This window comes from Podarcis melisellensis (genome assembly GCF_964234715.1).
Source record: "Podarcis melisellensis genome assembly, chromosome: 1".
Lineage (NCBI taxonomy): Eukaryota > Metazoa > Chordata > Lepidosauria > Squamata > Lacertidae > Podarcis > Podarcis melisellensis.
Genome location: NC_138528.1, coordinates 90,430,477 through 90,457,709, shown reverse-complemented (window position 1 = coordinate 90,457,709; position 27,233 = coordinate 90,430,477). Strand labels below are relative to the sequence as shown.

At 41.7% G+C, this 27,233-nt stretch overlaps 1 protein-coding gene across 10 annotated transcripts in view; it reads left to right on the top strand.

Annotated features, from left to right (window-relative positions):
* The window catches only part of SEMA5B (semaphorin 5B), a 347,589-nt gene that overhangs the window by 176,692 nt on the left and 143,664 nt on the right, over nt 1–27,233 (top strand). For all 10 annotated transcript variants that reach the window (XM_081924848.1, XM_081924846.1, XM_081924845.1 and 7 more), the window contains one exon: nt 19,914–20,116. In XM_081924848.1, coding sequence (XP_081780974.1) covers nt 19,945–20,116 — 172 coding nt within the window. In that variant the 5' untranslated portion in view covers nt 19,914–19,944. The remainder of the gene's footprint in view (nt 1–19,913; nt 20,117–27,233) is intronic.

The following is a 27,233-nucleotide window of genomic DNA, read 5'->3' as shown; positions in this document are numbered from 1 at the left end:
TCTTTTCAAGAATCTGGCGCTTCTCAAAGTTTATCGGAAATGCATGTGTGTTTTATACTGAGAGGATTAATTCCATGAGAACAAAGTTTGGGTGTAGGGATTTCACTTTGCACAAGAACAGGGCACCTCGCTTGAATTCTGTGTGTAAAGTAGCATACATTACCAAAGCTTTGTGGGAAACAGATCAAACTTGTCTATTATGCAGAGTGGGGGATTAATAACTCTTTTTTCGACAAAAATGTTTTGTTTTGGCAGCTCACCTCTTCTAGTAGGCAGCAGGCAAACCTTTGGAAAAGGAACATATGGGATAGATAAGCTTTAATATTCCTTAGTGCTCTACCTCACCCCAATTTGGAATGTTCTCCCCCCCCCCCCGAAACTAGCAGGAGATGAAAAAACAAACATTAACAAGGAGTACTTCAACATATAGCATTTCCCTCAAGAAAGGTGCTTTCACCTTTCTTTCAAATGGAAGATAGACTACCGTATCCAGGATACTGGAACTCATGTCTGTGTATTGCTGGTAGTCAGGGACACCTGGGGACCTTGTGTCATTATGTTTACAACAGCCTAGGACAATGTATTTCCTGTTTTAAGAAATTGTCAGGATGATGCTGAGTCATAGAGCTATCTGATTTGAAATGAAATAGTTAGATGGGAGGGGAAATTGTGACTTGATACCTTCTAAAGGCTGCTGGTGAGAGCAAAATGCAAAGGTTTTTGATCAAAGGATCTTTTGAACATGAGCTTGACCAGTTGCTCTGATGTGTAGGAACATAATTAATATTGTTATGAGTTTGTTTGGGGGTAGGTGGGAATAGACTGTGTGCCGAGACTCTTTTAGTCCCTGGATCCAGTAAATGTTAAAATATAAGCAAGGATTCAAAATCCTGGTGAGGTGATAGCCTAGGTAATGGGCCATTAAGGGAACAAAGTAAGTGGATCTGTGCAAGACAGCAAGTGGGTGGGCCCCCTCCCTCAGCTGACTGGTAGTCAGAAAGAAAAATGCAAGAGTTGAGGGAGCTGGGTGATGTGAGCTAGAAGCTAGAAAAAAGTAGCAGAAGCCAGAGAGAGAGTGAGTGAGTGATGTTTGATTTCTGTTTGAATCCAAATTATTGGGACTTCTTGGGGTGTTAATACTGCAACCCCCTCCATCATAGGCGCAGGTTGTATTTATGTGTAAAGAAACCATGTATCATAAAGACACCACAGTCTCTGCTGTACCTAAGTGCCTGGAACCCCTGGAATCTTGCACTGCTCAGAGATTGGGATGGCATGCAATAGTATTGATCTGCATTCAGTTTTATGACTAAGAAAAAAGGCTCTTTTAAGAACTGTCTTTTCTATTCTGTTGTCCCCTGTGTCCAGTTATTTATATAATATGCTTCTTGGGCAAAATGCAAGAAAGAAAAATGGCTAGTTTGTTTGAAATTAACATATACCAATTTACTAATTTTTGAAGACATTTTCTCTGCAGTCTCCTTCTCTGTCCCTCAGAGATTACCCTAGACAGCTGCTGCTACTCACTGTTATTTATATAAAGATGGGTAATGTATTTTGTACTTGGGAGCTTGTCTGTAACAGCGCCTACACCATTTCAGATACTACAGACTGGCAGGAATTGCTGTGAATAATGACTTTCCTGTGACAGCTTTATCCTGCCAGTAATATGTCATTGTGTATGACTTTCCATTAATCATGAAACAACAAAAACATTGCACCTGGTGACAATAGCAGATCCATTAATAGCAGAGAAAGTCTTGGCTTTATGAACACACACACTGTCTCAAGACTCTTGGCTATACAGTAACTTTAATCAGTAAGTTCTAATATAGGGCACATTTGCTTCACCCCCAATTCTCCCCCTGCTTATCGGTTGCTTCTGTGATCTATTGTACCGCAATTACATAACATCGTCCATCTCTATATAGTAGCCTGATGTTGTGAGGTTTTTAAATGATCTTATAAATTTGACCTAGAGTTAACTCTACGTTGACCTTGCTGTAATCAAGAATGCTCTACAACCCCAGCCACCACACACGATTCATGTTGTGGAAGGTGAGCTGGTTTCAGATGGTATTTTGTATGGGTTGTGTCATGTTAAGCCGGACAGGGCAGTCAGCATTATTGGAAGATCACTAATAATGGGAACCCAGGAGAGTGATTTGGTGATATTGGCTTTACTTGTCCTCATGAATCGTTGTTGTCCAGGGCCGTTTCATACTTGGCTAGAGCCGATGCACAAGTGTTTAATTGGGTGTGTTGCTGAGTAAGCCATTAGTGGCATTTTAGCCGCATTTTAATCTGACCAAGAATTCATGTGTTGCATCTCCAGAGCACATAAATAGATTACTGGCTTTACACTGTCTCTGTGTTAGATTTAATAGGGGTAAAAAATCTTATTTTTCATCTACTAATCATGGCAGGCAATTATTTTGATAGGTCATTTTATTGATAAGGCTTTTCATTATTTATGGTGGCGTTTTATCCACTATGAAAGAAATATTCCAGTGGAATGTGACACTTCTAAAACTCTAAAATGACAGGTTCTGACCAGAGTGCTATCATGGGCTTGGCCTTCATTGATATTTTGGATTTTTGAGTCCTTTACTTAGGAGGAATCAAGCTGATGTGGCTGTAATTTTAGACTTCTAATGCCTTCTAATGAACATATTGGTAGATCTCCATGTGCTGATATATTGGAAGTGATTTGGTGACGCTGGGTGCATCCAGATGTTAAAATCCTGGCTTAATAAACCAGAATTAATAGCATGCAGCCCCTTTGGAAACCAATCTTTAAAATCAGCAGTTTATAGTAAAGTCCTAACCATGTCTACTCAGAAGAAAGCCACATTGGGGCTTACTATCAGGGAAGTGGTGTTTGGGCTGCAGCCACTGTCTGCTAATTTTTCCTGTGAGGTCTGGCAAAAGGTTAGAGGGGAGGGGAGACCCCCTTCCTACCCTTTTGGAGTAAAAGTGACAATTTCCACTTAGGGGTAATATAAAGCAGGGTTCTCAAAATATGTGCCATGCCACACTGGCGTGGCAGCAGAGGATGGTAAGTGTGGTGGGAAGAAACAAAGAAACATTTAAGCATTTCAGTATAGTATAGTATAGTATAGTATAGTATAGTATAGTATAGTATAGTATAGTTAGTATAGTATAGTATAGTACAGGCTTCCTCAACCTCGGCCCTCCATATGTTTTGAGACTACAATTCCCATCATCCCTGACCACTGGTCCTGATAGTTAGGGATCATGGGAGTTGTAGGCCAAAAACATCTGGAGGGCCGAGGTTGAGGAAGCCTGGTATAGTATAACATTAAAATAATCTTTTGTACATACAACCAGAAACAGTATCCACGCCTCTCTTCAAGAACATTGGCTATTCTTCTACAGTTCTCCATGATGCATTGTCATGGGATTTTCAAATAGGACAGATCGGAAAAGAGAAAGGCTTCTTTGTGATGATAAGGATATGTAAGTTTGTCTCAAATTAGGCCAGATATAAATGAGATTGCCTGGCAAAACAAGCTCACACCTCTCATTGACTTTGTATATATACTTAAGGTATATGTATATGTTAGAGGCTCATTTATAATTATATTTTGAAAATGATTAATGTTCTTATGTAGCAGCATTGTTTTATACTTTCTGGGTGTCCCATGATCACATTATAAAGTAGTTGTGTTCTATGTTATAAATCAAGCAGTGGTAGGAGTTATTTCTGTTGGCTTTCTAATGTATTTCTTATCAATTTAAAAAAAATGGTGTGTCACGAGAAAATTATAATTCTGAAAGTGTGGCCCATAGGAAAAAGAGAACCATTGATATAAAGGAATGGGAATGAGAGGGAATTAAATTATGTTGGTTGACACTTTTCTTTTTTTTAAAAAAAGAAGGAATGCCTTTGCAGTTACCAATTCTTAAAGTCAGGTTGCACGGGGAAATGCTCCTGGGAATTAGGCATGGGGTTTCTTTAGAAAAACTCAATGCCATCATTCTTTACCATGTTGTATGAAGTGACCCTTGAATCAGGAAATATTGTATAGCTCAGAAACAGTGTATGAGCTCTGAGATGCCATGAATAATACAAGTGCTTTGGTGTCCCTTGGGGTACTTGTAATATTAATGTTGGTTAATGATATTAGTTCATTTTACCATTAATAAAATTCTATTGCTTCAAATTATGCATAATGTTTCATTTAAAAGCTTACCCATGACTTCAATAGCTTGCAGCAGCAATGATCAACTTGTGGCCTGTAGCAGCCTGAAGCAATTTTATCTGACACTGGGCGGCCCTGCCAAAAATATTTTTGAGTTGTAAGAAATAACGTTACTCCACTTTAATGTTATAGCTCTCTCTCATTCTCTGTATAGAATGTGCACGTAGGTATGTGAGCATTAATGTGCATACTGTTCTCCTTGAGCAAATGTGCTCCACCACTGCAAAGCCCTTATTGCTGAGAGGTTACCTTCTTGGCCCCTACACTGCTATATATCTCTTGACATCAAGCAGCCCCTCTCAGATTATGAAAGTTAGCTGGTCTGGGTAATTGAAAAGTTGCTTTTTAAAAACCTTATTCATATTTTATTTGATCACGCTGACTTCCAAGGCTGACTGAAAGCCCACCTGATCTGAGTTATGACCCTCTCTGTTGTGTTTCTTGGGGGAACGTCTTTTTCTTGTGACATTATGCAAAAAGGTCGCATTTCCAGAAAGCTGGAATCTGCTCCGGTCCTTTCCTGAATTTGTGATCATCATCTCTTGCTTTTTAACATGAGGCTCATCATCTACAGGCACCCCAGGTGGACATGTTTAAATTAATCTCGTAATAATTGATTCAAAAGAGATTTGGAGGACAGAATTTGCATAAAAGCCATAATGAGGAGAAATCCTCTTGAGGCCTGACTGAACAGCTAAGCCCCTGAATAACTTACATCTTCTGAACCAATTTGGTTTCCATGTGGAAGGATCAGGCAGAGGAAGGGTGGTGAAAAATACTAGCCCAAGACATTTTGCTGCCTGAGGCAGAGAAGCCTATTATGCCCCACTCGAAGTAGAGGTGCACAGTACCCAAGACTGGGCAAGGTGTTTTGGTAGAAAATCCCTCAAATGGCTCTTTTCCTCCCTAGCAGTAAAAATACAATACAATACAATACCAATAAAAATAATTTGATGAACAAATTGCTGCCATTTTATAATACCTCAATCAGTTGTCTGAGGCAGCCACCTCACTCTTTTTCATTAGTTGTGCCAGCCCTGGTGGTGAATGGAAACCTATCAGTCAGCAACACTGTAAACTCACTTTTCATGTTTTATGACTCAGGCAGTTTGTGTTATAAGCAAGTTATTAAGTGAGACATGTGTATCTAGACAGATTTTGAGAAGTGTCTGTAGAACCTGGAACACTCTGTAAAAAAAAGACTTGTAGTCATTGTTTAGAGCAGCAGCTGTCTCGACAGATTTCAGATGGTGGATTCTGTATCCAGTGCCGTTGTTTTGGTTGGACAATGCAGTGTATTAAGAAATTCTCCAGAGGTTCCCGGAGGGCAGTCCTGGTACTTTTAGTCAGACTTGGCACAGCGCACCATGCAGCTTCAGTGCAGTTCAGTGCCAGCACAATGGCAGCCAGCACTGCAACATGACAAAATGTTTGGTTACACAGTTGGGAAGTGGATCTGGGATCCCAGAGCTATCTCACCAGCTTCCATATTGGGGTGCCATCATTTTGTGAGAGATTGCAGTCAAATACAACTGGCAAGCATAGGACTAATTCAGGTATAGGCAAACTCGGCCCTCCAGATATTTTGGGACTACAATTCCCATCATCCCTAGCTAACAGGACCAGTGGTCAGGGATGTTGGGAGGTGTAGTCCCAAAACATCTGGAGGGCTGAGTTTGCGTATGCCTGGACTAATTAGTGCATGAAGGGGTTAAAACAGTTAGGTCAGTTAGGTCATGACACACACACACCCCACACACACATGGGTCACAAGGATTCATATTTTCCTCCCAGATATTTTTGGTGAGGCCCTTGAGAAAGTTCTGGTGGAAACACAGAACAAGCTGAAAGCCATGAAAGATCACTGCAGACAGAAGTAGTTGCAGGCCCTTTGGGCCTGCAGATCATACAACAGGAAGTGGCTTGTGGGAGGCTGCAAATCATGCTGGAGTAGGTAAGACAGAATAGTAGGTGCAACTTTCTCATGCTCTTGCAGCCATCAGTCATGCAACAAGTTCCAGAAGGGAGCCAGCAAGCAACAGTGCATGTCTCCAGGACCCAGGCCATGTGGGTGGGGCATTGGAGGCAGGCAGGTTTAAACGCTTCACCCAGGAATGCCACATCAGACAAGTAGGACCTCAAAATGATTTCTCTAGCTACTCCTTGGAGTTTTTCTGGTGACCAAGGGAGAATTTCACTGCTACTTCATGTTCCAAGAAGCTAGACAAAACAGCAGGTATTCTACAAGGCCATCGTTCATCTTCTGACCATCCAAGCAGTAGAAGTTGTTCTGCAGCAGGAGAGGAAGGGAAAAGCAGAAAAGGAACCGACATGTAGGCCATCCTCAGCCTCAAGTGGCTGGGCAAGGATAGCCTACAAGCGGTTCCCGGATTCTCAAGTTAGTCTCCAAATATATTAACCAAAATAACTGGATGGCATCCTTTGAGCTTTCAGACGCTTATCCCCACATTCCCATCAAATCAGAAGTATAGAAAACATACTTGCTTCTGCTACGGACACCATCACTATTGCTGCCCAAGAAAAGAGTTTGTCCCAAGTATATTGCAACATTTATTTTTGACATGGTGTGATTTCTTGGGCAACGTCCGGTTTTTTTACATTTGTATGTGTGAATTATTACGATTAGTGCACTGGCAGCACGACATGGGGCAGGCTGGATGGCAGGAGTGTTGTGTTTCAAAAGCTCTGCTAGAGAAGCCAGTTGTGTATGTTTCCTTATTTCTTCACAAATGTTGCAGCAATATGAGGTGTGTGTGTGTGTTGTGTGTTGTTCTATCGATTTTTGGAATTTTTCAATTTACTAAGGCGTTTGGGTGGGAAGGGGGATTCTTTTCATTTCCCATTGACAGCTTTATGTGGAGAAGCTCTGTGCTGTTTGTAGAGGAAGCAAATTTGATTTACATATTTACTAGCTGCCTATTTCTCTGTAGTGACATTGTACAACTGCCTGCCTTTCCGAGGAACACGCTTCCCTCTAAAATAACATCCGTCCAGAGCGCAGTAGCTGGAGCTGTGGAAAGTAGCCCCATTGGCTTGTCAATGGGAGAAGTTAATGTAGCACAGCAGCTGCCTGCTGCTGAAGGATGTATACAATAAAGTCGGAGTGCTGGGCACAACCAGTGGGAGGGGAAGGAAATCTGTTTGTTTTGTTCCAAAGCTGAAACATTTATGGGCTCTTTGGATGCCTTTTGGCTCAGAGCTTGTTTGTAAAAGGTGATGCTGTGAAATCTTGAGAGGGTACGGTCATGTATTCAAACTTATGTCTGAGGGCCTGCTGGATTTAACACAGATTAGCTAAGCCTTGGCTGTGAAGTGATGCTTGCTCCACGTCCTCCCTTTGTAAATCCAAAACACATCAAGGGGACCATGGCAGTTTCTAGTTGAAATAAAATTAAAATGCAGTAGAATATAAGAGCAAAGCTGGCCAGCTTCCTTGTGCATACAGTCACATTGAATTATTAACACTCATGGCACAATTCAAGAGCGAGCAGGGAGAAGCATCGTGCCCAGCTAGAGGTATTTTGGAAGCTTTTAAATCGGATAATTAACTGATGAAACAGGTAAAAGGGTTTCAGATAGTTCCGGTTGCAGATTTGGCTTGACAAAGATGTTCAAAATGCTGCCAGTTGTGCGTTAGTTTCTACTGTGGTCCTGCTAAAATTACTTTGGATTGGGGTCCAAATTTTCAGCCTGTTCTTAATTTTCAAAAGAGTTGCTTCCAACACAGCAACGTTCCTTTAAAATATTGCTTTTAAATTTTCAGGAAATGACATGTATGTCCTAGGTTGTTCCCTACCCCCTCCCAGTTTCTGGTTTCTCCAGTTCTCTAAACTTCTTCAAAACCTGAAGTAGCAAGTATGTTTCAGCACGTTGCATTGGGAAATATTCTCAAGTCCTCATAATGGCAAGAAGAAGCCCCTTAGACTGAGCTTTGTAAGTCGACACAAAGTGAAACCATTTGCTTCAGCTGAAAATCAGGATATAGGTTTATTGAAAACTTTTAAATTTAGCATTATACATTTCTGCTTCAGATAATTAAACTAAATTGACAAAATATCACCTGAATCTCTAATTAATTAGAAAAAAAACTCTCTCTTTCTCTCCCTCTCCCTATCTTTTTAAAAAGTCAAGTTACTATGGAACTAATGTAGTTTTAGATCTGAGTTCTCTGCAGTACAGGGATCAGCCAAGGCAGCAGGGGAATGCAGGCATAGCTGTTGTATTTAGTATAGATCATAAACTACACCAAATATGAAAGGGTAGCAGCTGCAAGGGGTATGGCAGCTTCAGGGCCTCCACTTCTTTGCTGCTGGTGTGCAGATACTGCAGACTTTGTGGATGATGCATACCCATAGCCAGTTGGGGCCAGGGAGAGCTCTGAGAGTCACGTCTCCCTCACAAATATTCCATGATCCTTCCCTGAATGTAAGCGGGTATTCCTGCTGGCTGTTGCTGACAGGAGGGCACAAGATTGGCCAAGGCGGATCAAGGCCTTTTCCTTACATTGATGTAAGTGGGAAAGTGGACCCAGCATGACACAAACTAGTTCCTACAATTTTTGGATTCTGCTAAGAGGGGGGATTGAAAATAATTTGGCAGATTATTTTTTTTTAAAAAAACAATGTAGTGTTAGTTTACTAACATAATTTAATACATAACTTAACTCATTTAACTCACATTGGACTACAGTGGTACCTCGGGTTAAGAACTTAATTCATTCTGGAGGTTCGTTCTTAACCTGAAACTGTTCTTAACCTGAAGCACCACTTTAACTAATGGGACCTCCCGCTACCACTGCGCCGCTGGAGCACAATTTCTGTTCTCATCCTGAAGCAAAGTTCTTAACCCAAGGTAATATTTCTGGGTTAGCAGAGTCTGTAACCTGAAGCCTATGTAACCCGAGGTACCCACTGTATTTGTATTTAAGTTTTTACTGCTTCACATCAACATTAGTTACTCCTCTCTGACATGTCCTTTGGTACAGATATTTTCATATTCTTCAGGGGGTGGTGGGATATCCTACAACTTTCATAAACTCATTCTAAGAAGTTTTGAGATGATAGCTATACTTTTAAATATGAAGTGATCAAAGGTTGGTCTGTCCACCTGTCTTTAGTGAGAACAGCCATCTTTTCCCTCCCAATAATCTGTTATGCTCACAGGACATTCTGTCCCAACTCCTGAAGCAGGCAGTACAGCCACAAGTCCTACATCTGGGTTTGAAAGAAATTGGTCGCAGCCGAAGGATGCCTCCGTTATAGTCAACTGCAAGTAAAAGCTCTCATCTTGGACCCAAATTGAATCTTGCTACAGATTGTTTATTTGCCTTCGCCAGTAGTTCATGAGTGTCATCTTCCTTTCAAAGACTGAGAGAGAGATTTCCAGCTGTCAATAATCTTTAATATCTGTGTGGTTTTTTGCTTATGTCCCTGATCATCTATCAGTGGATCAGGGATGAGGAACATGGCTTTACAGAGCTTGTTGGAGATACAGATATGTGCCCATTATCTGTACCTCCCAGAAACAATCGAAGACGTTTTTATTTCGACAAGCTTTTCCAATGGAATGAAAATGTCACTGCCTTAGGCCTTCATTTTGTATTGCTTTTAAACCTATATTTAGTTATTGCACTATTTTTAAAACCATTTTAGCTGTTTTTATGTTATGTTTGCAAATTACCTTGAGATACATGCAAATGGTGATTAATGAGATACCAATTAATGGTATTGGTCAATTAATTGAGATACCAATTAATGAGATTAACCAATACTAAGATGAAGGTCCCCCAGGCTTGCGTGTTGAGCATGCTGCTTTGTGGAAGTGATTGTGAACAACTTAAGACTGTCAGGTGGGATGCCTCATGCCTTCTACAGGCATTGCATCAGGATGCTAAAAAAGGATCAGATCCACATGATGCTTTTGTTTCTGCTGCCACCTGACCTTTACTTTTGCGCAGTCTTGCCAAGGGCATGCACACTCCAGAGCGCTGAGCATCTTCGAGCTGTAAGAAGGGTTAGTGCTCCTGCCCTGCCCCCTCAAGGAAGATTGCAACATTAAGGGTCTATAGCAGGTTGCCTTAGCCTCAGCCCTCCAGATGTTTTTGGCCTACAGCTCCCATGATCCCTAGCTGGCAGGACCAGTGGTCAGGGATGATGGGAATTGTAGTCTCAAAACATCTGGAGGGCCGAGTTTGAGGAAGCCTGGTCTATAGGGATTGATGGTGTAATGCTCTTCCTACCTCATGGTCTCAAGCACACTTGAATTTACATGATCAGCCTTGAGAGGAAACTTCAACTAGCCAGTCACATGCCAAAGAGCATGGGCATCAATTCTTGGCTTCTCTATAACACAGTGTTTAAGGAGACTATGATCTTAAGAGAGAAATTTAGCAATTCTAGTATGTCTTGTAGGGAAACAAGGCACTTCCATGTCCCAGTTGAAGACGTGACATTATAAACATGATTGATTGGTCTGGTAAATAATGCAATGTAATTGTACTGCATTGCTCTGTGTTGTAAGACAAATCTACTATTCATGGAATAAACATAGTTATGGGTAAATTGCAGTCTCTTTCCAGAGCTGGAGCACAAATGTTCCCTCCTCTGCCTTTGTTTTGCAACATGATGTTTTGAAAAGGTCAGACAGGAGGGCATCTTGACTGGTGATGGATGGGTGTAAGCAAAAAGTGTAAGGGCTCACTTTTATTATAAGAGGATTCCGATTTTTTTAAAAAAACAACTATTCTCTCTCTCTATCCCCCCCCCCAATGTAATGTTCACTGGACCGGTCTGTCACTTCTGCATGGCACAGCTGTCGGGTTTTATAACATTTATATTTCTTTGTGTTTATCCAGCCAATGAGGTTTTTGAATTTTCTTCTCTTCATTTGATTCTACCCGCTGCTCCTGGTGTGAATTTAGCCAACCATAAAAGTGCTACAGTTTTTCCCTTCTTTATTTCCTTCCTTATTAAAACGTACAGGCAATCTCTCTCTCTCTCTCTCTCTCTCTCTCTCTCTCTCTCTCTCTCTCTCTCTCTCTCTCTCACACACACACACACACACACTTACACACACTTGTCAGAATGGAAACTCTCCCTCTACTTTTGCACTACAGTAAAGCATTTTTCTCCCATTCCATCATTTTATTTCTATCATGATTGCTAAATAGATGTGGTTAAAATAAAATCGGTGGCTATGCCCCCCAAAATACAGGGGATTATCAGAGTTTATCCATACTTGCCTTTTGCCCTGCTCATTTTAAGGCACAGGACCACACTTTAAAGCTGGTGTCCAAGTGCCCTTTTCTGCCCTGAAGCTTTCCCCACAAAAACTTGCTCTCTAAAACTTAAACACAATTCGGGTTTTCGGAGGTTTGCCATATGCACCAATTCAGCTTCAAACAGCAGGCTTTCATGGGGAAAGCTCTGGTGCAAAAATTAAAAATAAGATTGCTCAGACATGGAGCTTTTAAAGCATGGACTGTGCAAGGCAAGTTAAGCGTGGATAAACCCTCAGTGTTGTGTATGAAATTGTTCCCATTTACAGCTTTGAGAGAAATTAGCTGGATTAGGGGTTTTCTTTTGGCTATTTTTCTCTTCATGTAACGATCATTTATTTATTTTGTAAAATATATACACTGCTTGATTCTTTAAAAACTTCAAAAGTGGTTTGCAAAAATATAAAACAATAAAATCAAAAGGGGGGATCACAACAGTAGTTTGAAACATACAAAAGTCAAAATGCTAAAACAGATTAAAACCACCTCAACTTTCTAAGCATCTTCTTAGGCTTGTCTAAATGAGAATGTTTCAGCAAGCTCTAAAAAGATTACCATGAAGGCACCTGCTAGATCTCAGTAGGTTCTTAATACAGCTTAGAATCTATATTAAAGGTAAAGGTAAAGGTACCCCTGCCCGTGCGGGCCAGTCTTGACAGACTCTGGGGTTGTGCGCCCATCTCACTTAAGAGGCCAGGGGCCAGCGCTGTCCGGAGACACTTCCGGGTCACGTGGCCAGCGTGACAAAGCTGCATCTGGCGAGCCAGAGCCGCACACGGAAACGCCGTTTACCTTCCCGCTGGTAAGCGGTCCCTATTTATCTACTTGCACCCGGAGGTGCTTTCGAACTGCTAGGTTGGCAGGCGCTGGGACCGAGCAGCGGGAGCGCACCCCGCCGCAGGGATTCGAACCGCCGACCTTTTGATCGGCAAGTCCTAGGCGCTGAGGCTTTAACCCACAGCGCCACCTGCGTCCCTATATGCGTCCCGAATCTATATTACAGATCCCCAAATGCTTTCCCTGTGTTAAGTCCACCAAATAGAATTGCTCTCATCAAGAACTTTGTATATGTTCTTGTGTGGATACTAAATTCTGCTTCGTGTAGACAGCACCATTCATTTTGATGGAAGCAGAGGTTTTGTGTATGTAAAGAAAAATGCATGTAGATTGACTTCCTCTGTTTAAATGAATGGGGCAGCCCTTGTAGTTTGGGTAAGCCTGTGCAGAAAGTGAAGTTCCTCTGTTCATAAGAAATCATTTGATTGCAATGACCAGAGCTTCAATCCATGTAGATTTGTGTAAGGACTTTCTGGAATTGTTGGCATGTGTCGGATAGCATATGGAAGCCTAATCATCCTGGGTCTCGCCAGTGCCTGGATGGGAAGCAGACTTGAAATCTGGTGTGAAACGCTGCTTTGGGTTATATAATGGAACAAAGGTGGGATACAGCAGTGCAGCATAAGCTCATGCCACCCAAGGTGTGTGTGTAGAGCACGCCCCTAAGGAAGATGGAGTGCGGAGGGAGCTTGCGCACACCACAGCCTCTCTCCACTCCCAGGATGGAGCTGCTGCTGGATATGCACATGCTGCAGCCCAGGAGAGTTGGGTGGCAATGTTGCCACCCACTCTCCTCTCTCCGCCTTGGGATCAGGCTCGACCAGGGAATGGAGCTGTGGCTGGTGGAGTTGGGTGCAAGAAAGCTGCCTGTCTTTCCGGCTCCCTTGTGCACCAGAGCCAGGCTCTGATTAGAGAGCCTGTTGTGGAGGCGCCTAGTCATGCCCCCTTAGAAAAACACGCCCAGGGCCACGGCCCGCTCATCCCGCCTCCACACTATGCTGCTGCTAGGATATAAATCAGCATATGTAACAAATAAATAATCTTGTTGCCTTAATGCTTGTTGTCTGAAATCTCATTAGGGTTAGGCTTCAGGGAGCCATGTTCTGGGACCTAGGTTGCTGCCTGCCTGTCTATGTAGGCCAGATCAGGTGTAGGATCTAAAATGGGCACGGTCAACTTCCAGAGGACATGGCGAGGAACAAGCAGCAAGTGGGTTGTTGAAATTGGGCAAAATCAAGGTCCAGAGTGGTAAGCAGGAACTCAGCAGAACCACAGGCTAGAGAAATGAATTGCAAGGACTAAACACTTTCAGATGCAAGGATTGGGATTGGCCTTTGGAGTCAGTTTACTGGATGCATAGGTAAGCTATTACTGCACTCTTGAGGTCCTTGGCTTTGTCATTTAATTTTCCTGGTTTGCAGTAGGATCAGAGTGTTGATAGCACAGGAAACAAATCACTGATGCCTGAAAACTAGAAATCCCAGTTTAATATTGGTAAATATTATGTAGGTCCTGTCTGTACAGGAAGATGGGAACAGATACTGTCTCCTTAACAACAACAATAATAACCACTACATTACATTTAAGCACTTCTCTGTGTCCTGAGTGCTCTGCAATGGTGCTTGAATGTCTCAAAGCCTTTTCTGGAGTATATTGAAGCAGCTAAAGAGTCTATATAACAATGCCATTTGCAAGGCTCCTTGTATCAGAGAGTTGACTAAATGAGCATAATACGAATTTCAGGTCATGTTGCTTTTAGCAGGTTGCTATACTTTGATATCCTCCTGCCAACCTAGCAGTTCGAAAGCATGTCAAAGTGCAAGTAGATAAATAGGTACCGCTCTGGCGGGAAGGTAAATGGCATTTCTGTGTGCTGCTCTGGTTCGCCAGAAAGTGGCTTAGTCATTCTGGCCACATGACCCAGAAGCTGTACGCCAGCTCCCTCGGCCAGTAAAGCGAGATGAGCACCACAACCCCAGATTCGTCCGCAACTGGACCTAATGGTCAGGGGTCCATTTACCTTTATACTTTGATATCAATAAGAGGCTCAGCCATTGTTAATTATAACAGCATTGGCTGCTCAATATTATTAATAATAGTTTTTTTGCTTCAGGGTGGTTCTTGGCAATTTCATGAAAAGCAGTCGACCTAACATTTTTCTTGAGGGGCTGACATTCCAATGGCCAATTCACTCTTTACCTATAGCTAGTTGTACATACCGTATTTTTCACCCTATAGGACGGTAATTAGCAGCTCATGTGAGCAGTCTGTATGAGAATGGGACATACGCTATGCCGCAGATCAGCTTTGTAAGCCAGGATTTTTATTTTGGGAGCGCAAACTGGTTATGGAAGTTGATCTGAAGAATTGTTTACATTACTTCATCATTCTTATACTGCTCCTAAACTTTTAAGTGGGAGCCTTGAGTTACAGACTGACTTTGCCAAGACTGTTGTTTAACTAAATTGTCTAGTAGTTTTGTTGCTCTTGACAATATCCGTTTTTATTGTTCGCTGTATTCTAATGTTCTTCAAGAACACTTGAAAAGTGAACACTGTAAGTTCATCCACACTTACCTTTCTTCTGCTCATTCCAGGCACACTTCTTGATTTAAAGCTTCATGCCTGAGTGTTCCCCCCCCCAAGCCTTCCCTGCGATAATCTGCTCTTTAAAGCTCAGTTGGACCAAATATAAATCCATGGAAAACCTGAATTGACGTTTGCTCTGGACTATTCCCACCGCCCAGTTCTCCTTTGCTTCTCTAGATTCCCAAGTGATTTCAGGGGGGTTGTGAACCTCAGCTTGCTACATGGATAGACAACTACCTGAAGATAGCACCTACATTTGATCAGCCACGCAGCAAGTTTGGCAATGGTTACCACGTGCTGCCTCCACTCTTGGAGACATTAAGTCTACTGGGGATTACAAGTGGGAAGAGTGCTGTTGCATCTGGGTTCTGCTTTTGGGCTTCACGTAGACATCTGATGGGCCACTGTGAGAACAGGATAGTAAACTAGATGGGCCACTGGCCTAATCCAGCTCTTCTTATGTAGTTCTGTTGTGTCAGTTCGTAAAATACAGCATTTTATATACAAGGTTTGTCTCTAGTCTCTTCTCTAAAAGATTTACTACTTTTTAGGGGGGGTGGGGAATCTTCTGTGTCAAGCCAGTTGATTAGATGTTCTCATCTTCCATCTTTTGATCATGGAAGTACAGCCTAATTCTACATGCAGAATCCTTTTTTCATTAAAATCATGTTTCCAGAAGAGAAAAGATTATGGTTGGCAGTAACACATTACTTATTTATCCTTTTTTTGGTATTGCTAATTAGCACATGGCCTATGGAAGCCTGGCAGGGGGCACTGTAGAGAAGAAGTGTCTTATTGTTCATAAAGCTATTTCTAATTCTTCTGAAGCTTTTGCTTTAGGGGCAAGTTGTTTGCCTCCCTTTTCTCCACAGAACATTGATGGCCACCTACTGCATCTGATGGAATTCATTTGGCTGAACATTTCTTCCAAATGAAGCCGATAAGTAGTTATCATCTGATACAATTAAAAGATATTAGATAGATAGATGGATGGATAGATAGATAGATAGATAGAGGCAGGGAGCTAGCAAATGGGAAAGCCTAGTTTAGCACTAGCAAATGCAATAGGGAATGTTTCGTTAACAGCAAACCAATCACATTTACATGCCTCTGAGGAGCTGTTATTTCTGCATTGTTTTTAATGATGCAGACACACAAGACACCAATGACCAATTCTCACTCTCCAAAGGGAGTGTCTCATGTTACCCAAGTGGCTCTGATGCTCATGAGGAGCTTAACCCTATAGCAACTTACCTGGAAGAGGTGGTAGGCACTACTTTGCTCTCAGGTCTTCATGCAGAGACTGGACAAACATATGTTTGGAACGCTCTCCCTCTGGATTTCCTGCATGGAGCAGGTGCTTGGCCTACAAAGCCCTATCCAACTATTCTGATCATATAAGTCACAGCATATACGTGTTTAGTCCATGCTGGGTTATGACACTGTAGGCAGGCAATGATTAGTAGTAATACTAGTAACTTGTGGTGCTCTAGCTGAGATGACCCCTCCCTCCCCCAGTTGCTACCACAGGGCAATTCATGTACCATCTTGTCCTTCTTGTGACTTTTGAAGGATAGCTATATTTCAATGTGTGTCTTAATTAGGTAGATTTGCATTAAAATGCAAAACAAATTTCTATCCCTACTTGACTTAATTGTTCACACAGTACTACATATTGCAGTTTGAATCCTTCCGTTTATGCAAGTGGTCGTGCAAGCGATTCCAAAAATGGAATAACGCGTCTTGGATTTGATTTCACCAGTCTTGTTTGTAGCATGAGGGTTCAAACACAGCTTGTCTATGTTGACCATATTGGCACTTTTGTACCCAACCTATAATTTCTGAAGGGCTTTCAAAATGCAGCACTATTCAGTAAGTGAGCTGAAAGAGAGGTCCTGGCTGCAGTGTTACAATTTAATAGACAGAAAGGCAGGGAAGCACAAGGAATACAATAGGAAAGGAAATGAAGGAGAATGAGCTTCCATGTAAAAGCTGGGGAAAGAAGGAACGTGTCTTCAAAAGGGGTATTTATAAACCAGAAACCCAGGGAGGTTTTCTAATATCAGGAGGCAGGGCACTCCAGAGGATGAAGAATAACAAGAGTAAAGGAGATGCAAACACTAGATAACAAACCAATGAGATTATTTTTGCTTGATAAGAAGGCAATAAAATGAAGCGAAGTAGATAAGTGATAAGAAAGCAGAAAGATAAGGAGGGCAAGAAGACTTTTATAAGCTAAAAGAAGTTCCAATGGAATCCTGAGTGGAAATAGAAGTGAAGTAAAGCAAATTACATGATTAAAAAGAGCAGCATGAAAAACCAAGCAATTTTAAACAGAGGGGAATGGTTGAAGATAGGTGTCTTGTTGGGGGAACCTTGTTTTGGGAATTATGAGGGTGCAGTATGGTGCGGTGGTTCACTTACAGCAGGAAGACATGACAGTGTGGTGCTTGGGAAACCCAGCCTCAACCTTTCACTCAGCCATGAAGGTTCTGGGGTGACTTTACTGGATAACTGCTCTGCCCCATTCACAGATAACAAATGGTGAACAACTTTGCTGGGCTAATAAGAAGACTTTGGATTTGATATCCCGCTTTATCACTACCCGAAGAAGTCAATAGTAATAGATAAATAGATAGTAATAGATAAATAGAGTAATAGATAGATGATAGATAGATGATAGATAGATAGATGAAGAAAACTTAGAACATTTGTTTTTTCCGTAAGTTTGAATGTCGAGTTGTCCTTAAAAATTCTTGCTCATTTTACTTTGTTTGTACAAATGAAACTAGAAAGACCAAAATAAATATTGAAGGCGTTTGAGCCGGCCTCTCAAAGGTTCTTAAAAGCAGGTGCGTTGTCTGTAGACCACTTGGAAATTGAACAAAACTTTTGGAATGCACACCACACCCTGTACGATCTCACGTAGTGCTCATTTAGCCCCGGCAATGCCTTGATTCGCAGCTCACTACAGTCAGAGTGATGCCTTCCCTTAATTTTAGTAGCCCTCGGTGTCAGGCCAAGTTCCCGTGGTGCCTGATTATATAGGCTCTTTCTTAGACACAGCACTTGCTGAAGTCACTAGACATTCACACTGAGTTTTCCCTCTCATTTATCACAGTCTGTGGAGAAAATTTTAATTTGAGCAGCATTCTTCCCTCCCCCCGCCTCCAGTTTTAGTGAGTGGGGACTTGGAGTTGTAAAGTTTAACTTCTTCTGAACTGAACTGGTGATGATGATTGCACTGAGAGTTTGAGGAGTCACAGCTTAGTTTTATTGACAATATTCTTAAAAACAACAACACCACCACCAAAAACTTGTCCATTGAAGTACATAGTCAGCAGCAACATATGCCTTCAAAAATATTGTGGCTTTCTTCTTATTGTTTCTTTAAAAGGAGTCTAATGTCTTTGTTGCTGTTGGTACTGGCGCGACTTGAATAATAATCATGTTTGACAGTCTGGTAGGCCTTTCAGTTACATTTGGTTTGTCAGCAATTAATATTGTGGGCCCCAGGACCATTCTGCAAAACTGGACAATATATGCCCCAACTGAATTTGAGCACTCTTTCAGATAATCTCTTTATAGCACAATAAATGTGAAGCCGATTCTGGATCCAGAGATTTCTCTAACTAAATATGATGTCTCTGTGTGGAGATATTGGCACTTTTCCAGTACTTGTCACTATATATTATTACTCAGACCTCCCACCCAATATTTCCTGTGCCTTCCTCAGTTAGTCCTCTTATTGCTAAAGTGAGTGCTGTGTGGAAAGTGGTTGTGTGTTGTCACGGTTACACACTGGATAGCACCTTGTGGGGTTACTTGTGACAGGCCACACAACCACTTGCCACTGTAACCTGTAAACCAGTTTTAATGGTCTTAGTTGCTGTGTGATTGCATTTCTGGAGTGCTCATCAAGTGTCAAATGTATTTATCTGTGTTTTAAAAACCCTACCAGAATTTGCAAGTCTGCCCTCACCTCCTACACTCTATTGCTATTTCAGGAACCTTTACTTCTTAGTATTTTCTTATTCTTCAAACTTCCCTGCTGGCTGGCTATGCACAGCCAGCTCTGGGTCACTTAGTCAGCTTCACTTTACCCGTCTTCAGATGCCAACAACTCCATCATTTCTCTCTCCCTGCAGCGAGTCTGTTCACAACTGTTATAGGAGGACGGGGGACTACAGTACAATTGCATATGATGGTTTTTTACCTTTGTGAAATAGTCCCACAAGTATCTGTCAAGTCTGGAAAAAGTGTTGGATCTTAAAGAACCGCAAGCAAAGTTCTGTTCATAGAATGGGCTTCTCACCTCATGCTTTTCTCCCTGCACCTATTCTCCAATTTCTGATTTAAAATGGTTCAGAAAGTTTTACAGTTCATGAAATGGTGGTGATGGGGAGTTTTGCTTGTCGCTCGCTGTGTCATAGGCAACATCCAGTAGTGCCTATGAAACTTGTTCTAACATATTTTCCATGGCAAAATGTATGTAGTGATGAATATAGGAGTGAGTAGCTTTCTGGGAGGGAAGTATTATATTTTTCCAGGTCCGAAATACTACGTTTTGAGAACTTGGGAAAGTACTCCCCTTCCTGTGCTTCCATAAATCTGTTTTGGAGCAGATTTTGGGGGGGGGGGAGGGGGAAATCCCACTGCACTAGTGCTAATGTCTGCCCATTGCAAGAATTTAGCTGAATATTGCCAATTGTCAACAGTAATGCAACCTTAAGAGACACTGTGTACTTGTATAAACTGAGCCCAACATATGTGGAATAAATGATGGTCATGTCACCAAAGATCTAATGTCATGTTGACTGTTTTCAGTGCTGCTATTCTGAACATTGTTGCAAATTGTTACTCATCATGTGGGCTGGTTATGTGAGAGACAAAATAATCTCACCTATTCAATATTCTTTTTCTAAGAGATCCACCTTTTCCCTAATTTATTTCTTTATATTTCAGGTATCTTCTGGGGCCCTACCTTGGACGCTGAATGTGCAGCACATCTTCAGTCATGGTTGTTTCAAGATTAAAGGCTGTTCCACTATCATTGCCAAGCCTTTTCCTTCTCACTGTTCACCTCTCTGCATCGCAGAATATCCTTGTTTACTCTGAAGATGAGCAGCAGTGTTCAAGAAGAGAGCACCCAATGATTTCTTTTGAAGGTGGGAGTCCTTCCCTTCTGATCTCTCTGCTCTGGTTTGAGAATAAGCATTTTAGGTGGATTTGGATTGTCACTTCCTCTTACAATGCAGTTTTCTAATGAGATGCAAGATGAGCTTGTTCAGTGGGATATACTGCTCACATAGTTTCTACTTCATCTCTCGGGTTACAAAACCTGCTCTTCCACAAATTAAAACAGGAATTTTGGGAACTTCTAATTGGTGTTGTTCTTTGTAAAGTTAGCATCTTCTGTCTTTCAATGAAGCGATGGTCATTCTCTCTTGATAGTTTGTGGTAGTTAGGTACCTGTCCTTTCAACCCTGTATATTAGGGGTTTTTGGCAGAGTTGATACAAGGTTAAGGGATAGTGATTATTATTGGATAGCAACAGAGCAATGTTCAGGGCATTGAATATCCTGTCTTTCTTCTTGTGTTTTTAACCAGACATTGCCAACTGACTTTTAAAAAACATTTCTCCACAGCTTTAAGAGCTAGATACTTTCTTGTTAGTGAAAGGAAAATGGAAGAATGAGAACCTGCTATGTAATGGTTCTACTTGGCCTTAATATCCATACAATGATATTGCCTGCCCTTTCATGGTGTTCAATATGCTTCCATTGAAGCACTTTCAAGCCCATTTTCCAGTTATAATTATTTCTGAAGTGAAGTGTTGATTTTGCTTTTTCCCTTTGGGATATGGAAGTGTGCTTGTAATTGAATTCTCCAATCAGGACAAATGAGTGAAGCTACTTATGACCTTTTGAGAATAGGAAGGAAAGGTTGAAAGCTTGCAGACCCTTCTGACTTTTTTTGGACGCATCTCCTGAGACAGTCCTAGAAGGAAGTGAACTGCTCTTGCTGCATTTCACATGTGTCAGCAGCCTGGTTTTTTTGTTATCTTTTGTTCTTCTCTTTTCTTTTATTCCATTACCTGTACTTAAATGGATTAAATTAAATTAGTGAAACCTTTAAGCCTGCAAAATAAAATGCCGGCTCTAACGTTCATCCTATGGAACCAGGAAATAAACTTTGATATTTTTTTTAACTGCTCAGTAGATTGGACAATGTGCTTTATTGGGAAAGAGCAAAAGGCAAAACCCCTGGGACTAACTGAGAACCTGTTTGGCTGTTTAAACCATTAATGTAGTGACAGGCTTGTTTGAACGGAAGGCAAAGCTGAATTATCCTGAACGCACTGACATTTGTGGTTTAAATGGGATCAGGTTAGAAATGATTATTTAGATTTGTATTAATTTTGTGCCTCTGGTGAATATTACTTTTGCTGCTCTATTTTATGTTTTATTATTATTACTGTTCAGAGTTTTGTACGTTTCTAAATTGTTTATGAGTTGCCTTGGGGTTCTGGAGAGGCTGGAAAAAAATGTTTGAAATAGGTACATAAACAAACCAATAGAAGCAGTTTGTACAAAGCCAAAGGCTGTTGCTAGAGGAACCATTTATATTACGAACTAGACAGCCACAGCTAAATTGTACCTATGAGCTGCTGGATACCTCTAGCTTCCTTTGTTTTCTGGCTACAGTTCCAAATGATCAGCCATGGGAAAAGTATGATGTAGACTCTGTGTGGTGTTGTGTTGTGCAGTGCTAGGAGCTAGTGGTAGGAAATTCCATTTGATCCCATTGAACACACATAGAGAGACTTGTGCAGTAGTTGCTGCTGCTTGAAATCCAGACGATGTTGGAAGTGATCCACATGGCACTGTTTCACTGTGGCTTAGATACCAATCAGCCACCACACCATTGCTAGTTTGGGAGAACAGAGCCTCAGACACACCCAGGATGTTGAGCCCCGGCACTCTGGGCAGCGCAAGAGAGAATCCATCTGCTGAATAGAGAGAAATTCAGTTTATCTTGCTACATTTGGATAGCTCATACGAGCCTTGATTTTAGGCAGAACGACGTTATGGGTGGCGTATAGGCTAAATCTCCACCTGAAGCCCCCAAGGTCACAAGAACAAAATTGGTTACATACTTTAGTCCTTCTTATTGTTTCTTAAAGTGTGACTTGTGGTGCCAGACCAGCAAGCAAAGGATAACTTCCCCATGGCTCTGCTTTAGACCTGTTATGCTAAGACCATTCATAGTGGCTACTTTAGACTTCACGATAAGCTTTGCTTAATGGTTTTTCTTTGAAAGCACAGTTGGCAAGTGAGTGGGAGCAACCAATCTTGGCGTGAGTGGAAGCAACCAATCTATTAAAATGCTCAAGGCAGCTCTCAACAATAGTTAAAAATAAAAGATAAAAGATGAGGAATCAGGTGACGGCAGCAAAAACTAAACAAAAACAAAACAAAACAAAAAAACCCCAAGGAGCTGAAGCATCAACTGTTTGGCCGACCCATTTAAAAAAGAAATGTATTTGCAAGCTGGTGGAAGGCCATTGCAGAGAGGGAGCAGGGCTGGCTTCTTTTGAAGTTAAGGCATGACCAGCAAGAAGGCTCTGTAGCTAGAAGAGCATAAGATGCTGTCTTCCATGGAGTCAGTCAGTAGGTCTATCTAGGTCAGAATTGCATTATCTGCATTGATTGGTGGCGGCTGGCCCTTCTTCAAGATTCCAGGGTTACAGCTTGGAACTTTTTGCATGTGCAATATAGCTCTTCTTCGAAGTTTTGTATGGACTCTAGGTGTTAGCATAACACAAAACACAGCACTGGGATGCACCAGCCATTCTGTGCTTTGGGGTGTTTGAACAGGGGCCTTAGCATAAGTAATCAAATGTAAAAAGTTTGTGAGAAGGCTTTTGCTTATAAAACTGTGAGCAGTGTAAAATAAAACTTCTGTCGTTTCCCCCCCCCCCCGGGGTTAATCAGTTGCTTTTAATGAATGCGTATCTTTTTCTGTCTTCACAAACTACTTAACTGCTTAGAAGTGCTGTGGGCATTCCTATGTGTCGATTACTGCGCCCAGCAATAATTAACTTGCTAGATTGTCAGCTTCTCAGAGAGCATGTTAATTTTATTTAGAATTTGTTAATTGAATTCCCTCTTGGAATTTCCCTTTTAGCCCCCTTTGTTATTTAACAACTTGAGAGGAAATCTTCCTTTTAAGAGAGGTAGGAAAGATATAACTAGTATGTTCTCTGAGCAAGGTTTATTTAGAAGGGGAGCAGGTGCCAATCAAGAGAAGTGATTGATCAATGTGATATGGCAGATTTCCAGATAAGTATTAAACTTTCTGGGGTTTTTTTTAACCTAAGGCACATATTCCTCTATTAGTCATTAGTGGACTAAGGCTGCAAGCCTGTGCTTGCTTATATAAGCTCCATTGAAGTGAGACTTACCTCTGGGATTTTCCTCACAGACACAGGGAGAAGGGAGGGAAGCACTGTAATCTTCTTTATCTGGTTCCCATGAGGTGACCATCACTCACCATAAACAACTGGGCGAGTCACTACTTAGAAGCTTGTCCTATTGTAGTTTGCAAATGCCAGTAGCCTGAAAGAATGCTCTGATTTTGTGCTTGAAACAAGCTCAAATGTTGTGATTTTTCAGGGATACAGTGGTACCTCGGCTTAAGTACTTAATTCGTTCCGGAGGTCCGTTCTTAACCTGAAACTGTTCTTAAGCTGAAGCACCACTTTAACTAATGGGTCCGCCATGCCGCCGGAGCACAATTTCTGTTCTCATCCTGAAGCAAAGCACTTAACCCGAGGTACTATTTCTGGGTGAAGCGTCTGTACCCTGAAACGCATGTAACCGGAGGTACCACTGTATCTGACTCAGGAATAGCATCATGTTAGGTTAATTTAGTTGCTATATTATAAACAGTAGCAGGTTTTTGCCTGTTCCTTCCTGCATCAAGTGACTATTTTAATTTTGAAGGGACTGAAGGAAGACAGTGTGTGTTGCTTAAGAGGTCCTGATTCTTTTCTTTTCTTTAGCTCAGCTGTGGGGAACCTTTGCCCCTGCAGACATTCTTGAACCACAACCATTGGCCATGCTTCTTGGGGCTTATGGGAGTTGTAGTTCAGTAACGTTTGAAGCCACACCTGCTTTAGATGCTATGGTATGAATACGAGCCTTGCCCATAAATGATTAAAAGTGGTATCCTGTTCCAAACATGCAGGACACCTCTGTCCAGCTTTGCCCATAATTATGGTGAGTGGTTTATTCTGCAATTGGTGTTTTAGTTCTGATAGTTAACAATGTATTCTGATTGTAACCTCCCCTTGGACTGCTTTTAGCAGTTATGTATAGGCTATCAATATTGAAAAAGAACAAATATATCTTGAAAATAAATATTGTTTTTAGTACGTTAGGTACTTGCTTAGTTGGTTGAAGGCTAGGCTAAAAGGCCCTTCCCATTCCCTTGGAGCTTATGAGAGCATGAAGGGAGCCCTGCATGGTTTGCCTCCTCTGTCCTGTTTTTTTTCTTGGCCATTTTGTTGTGTAAGCCTGCCAGTAGGGACTGCTCAATTTTAAGGTTAGTGAACCTTTTCTAAGTAGTTTTCTAAGTATTTCATGTTACGCATGGAATATGATAGCATTGGAGTTTCCTGGCACATTCAGATCAAGAAGAGGAGAAGATGATAGGGGGCCTAGTCACCAGCAGTTTCACAGAGGCTAGAGATTTGGGTTCCTATGTACAAACAGTTCCCAGGGCAGCTGCACTGCAGCAGTCAGGAACCTCCATGGATCCCTCCCCCTTAATGGACAGCAGCAGGGGGAAAGGATGCCTGTGGGCTGTTTGGTCAGAATATTGCCTTTTCTGTGGGTCTACATCAGACGGCACAGCCTTGCTGGTTAACCTTTTCCTTTTACCAATCTGGAAACGCTATTAGAGCATGGATTTTGGCTAAAAATAAACCGACCGTCAGCTGCTGCATTGCGCACATGCCTGGCAGTGTTGCGGGTTGTTTCAAAGAGACCCATGGGCTTTCCATTATGGATTTCTTGCCCATTAATGAAATCCCATTGAATGTGAAAATGTGAAAATGAAATGGGAGAAACCGATGCTGACAATTTCCTGTTCTGTAGGGTTTGTTTGTTTGGATAATGCCATTAATAAAGCCATATATATTTGCTATTTTAGGAAAGCTGTGTCCCCCCCCCTTTAAATTTCTTTTTCTTTAAAAGCAAGTATTTCAGAGTAAAAATCAGCACACTTTACAACTACAGCAACAGTATTTCTTTTCTATTTGTCTGTCTTTGGAGTTTTTAGACACTTAGCATAAACCATGATGAGAACTAATAAAAATAAATCAGTGTGGTGAGCCAGAAAGACCTCTGGAATAAAAGACAGATCTGGGAAAAGTGCCCTTCATTCACAAAATGCTTCACATACAGAGAGTCGCTCACGAGCTGGAAAGAAAAGGAAGATTTTACGGTGTGAATTAAAGAGGGGAAGTGATTCAGTGTCTCTCATAGGAGGAGTGAAAGAGATCATTTCACAGAGCCGAGGCAGAATAAGAGCCACCTCCAGCTAAGGGGTAGGGGATGGGGAATCACAGGAGGCAAAACAGAAGCATCCAGAAACGGAGAAGAAAGAGTGCTAATGTCAAGGAGGACTATGTGTGCGAGTAAGCAGGCTATCGGTGAGAAAGAGAGGGCATATGCATAAGTAGGAATGGTGTCCAGAGCTGAGAATGCCTGTGCTATTTAAGTCTGTATTTACATCAGCAGAAATGTTAGCATTATGATCCTTAGTGATTTGGTTCATGATGCATCATGCCCTATTGAACACATGGGAAAAAATACTTTGTATGATATATGTGTGCGCACACACACACGTACATATATACAGTATGCATATTTCCTGGTGTGTACCTAGGATTTAGATTTTAGCTTAAATTTGTGTGCGGTCAGATGTGCATCTTCTTCGATCCTGATCACGAGCCTGCATTTCACAAAAGTATTTAAATAGATCTATAAAATACCTATTTTGTATGCATAACATTTCAGGCTTGTCCCCGGGGGTGGGGGTTGTCCCTGAGAATCAGAGTAGAAAATATTGAGTATAGTTGTACCAGTGACTTGTCTCTGGTTATAATTCATACTTACCTGTGATTGTTAGGAGTCTTGTGGAAATGCTGTAGGAGGTTGATCAGATGATTGAGGTGAATGGCAGGAAATTGGGGAGTTGGACTTAGATGAAACTGGGGAGAGTGTTAGTGGGATGGGGAATGATACATTGGGACTCCAAGAAGTGTCTGAGAGACCCAGTGAGCTGGGAGGAGACCTGGATCCCATGGTGGGATATAGCAGGCTGTCAGAGGAGTGCTCAGCCCAAGTGACACTGGATATCCCAAATTCGACATCACCTGCTCTGGCACTGCCTCTGGCACCTTCCCCTATCAGCAAACCTCAAATTTTTGCATGGCTGGAATGCAGCCTCCTAAGAGTTGCACATATGACTCTGCCCACTTTTTGTGTCTGGCCACATCACCTTTGCTGAGGCCCTGCCTACCACTTGCATTGCAACATCTGAAAGGTTGCCCCCAATGTTACCTTCAGGCTATGAAACATTCCTGAATTAACAATAGCTCCTGGGTTAAACAATAAGAATGTAGCAATCGAATATTCAGTTACCTAACAGTAAGCCCCATGGAACTCAGATGTTTTTAGTAGATATGTATAAGATTAAAGTTAAAGGCTTTGGCAGTGGATGAGGAATGTGGCTATAAAATGGAGCTGTAAAATCTTTATCTGAAGTATTGTGAATGTTGCATATGGAGCACTGAGAATGTGTACATTTCAATGTTAAAAACCTAGACGTGTATAGGAGGAATTTAGCCTAACACTAAGGGATGACTCCTACAGCGCAAACATTTTTGCTTGTCTGAGGAATGATCTGTCTTCACCTCTCCCCTCATTTTGTTCTGGGGTTTTCCCTAACTCCTCCCCACAAGCCAATTTGGAGGGGCAGAGGGAGAAGGGGAGGAAGCCCCATTGTACTAGCTGGCGAACTTGTGTAGGCTGCTGCTAGCAAGACCTGTTAGTTGAATCTGGCCCCATTAGTTGAGATAGGATACCACATTAGGTGGAAGTTGCAAAATTGAACAAGTTACACAAATATCTGCCATTGTGAAATGTCAAAGCAAGCGAATAGAAACAGTAATAAAAGAAGCAATTTGTGCATATCTTCCATAGCCTGTAAAAT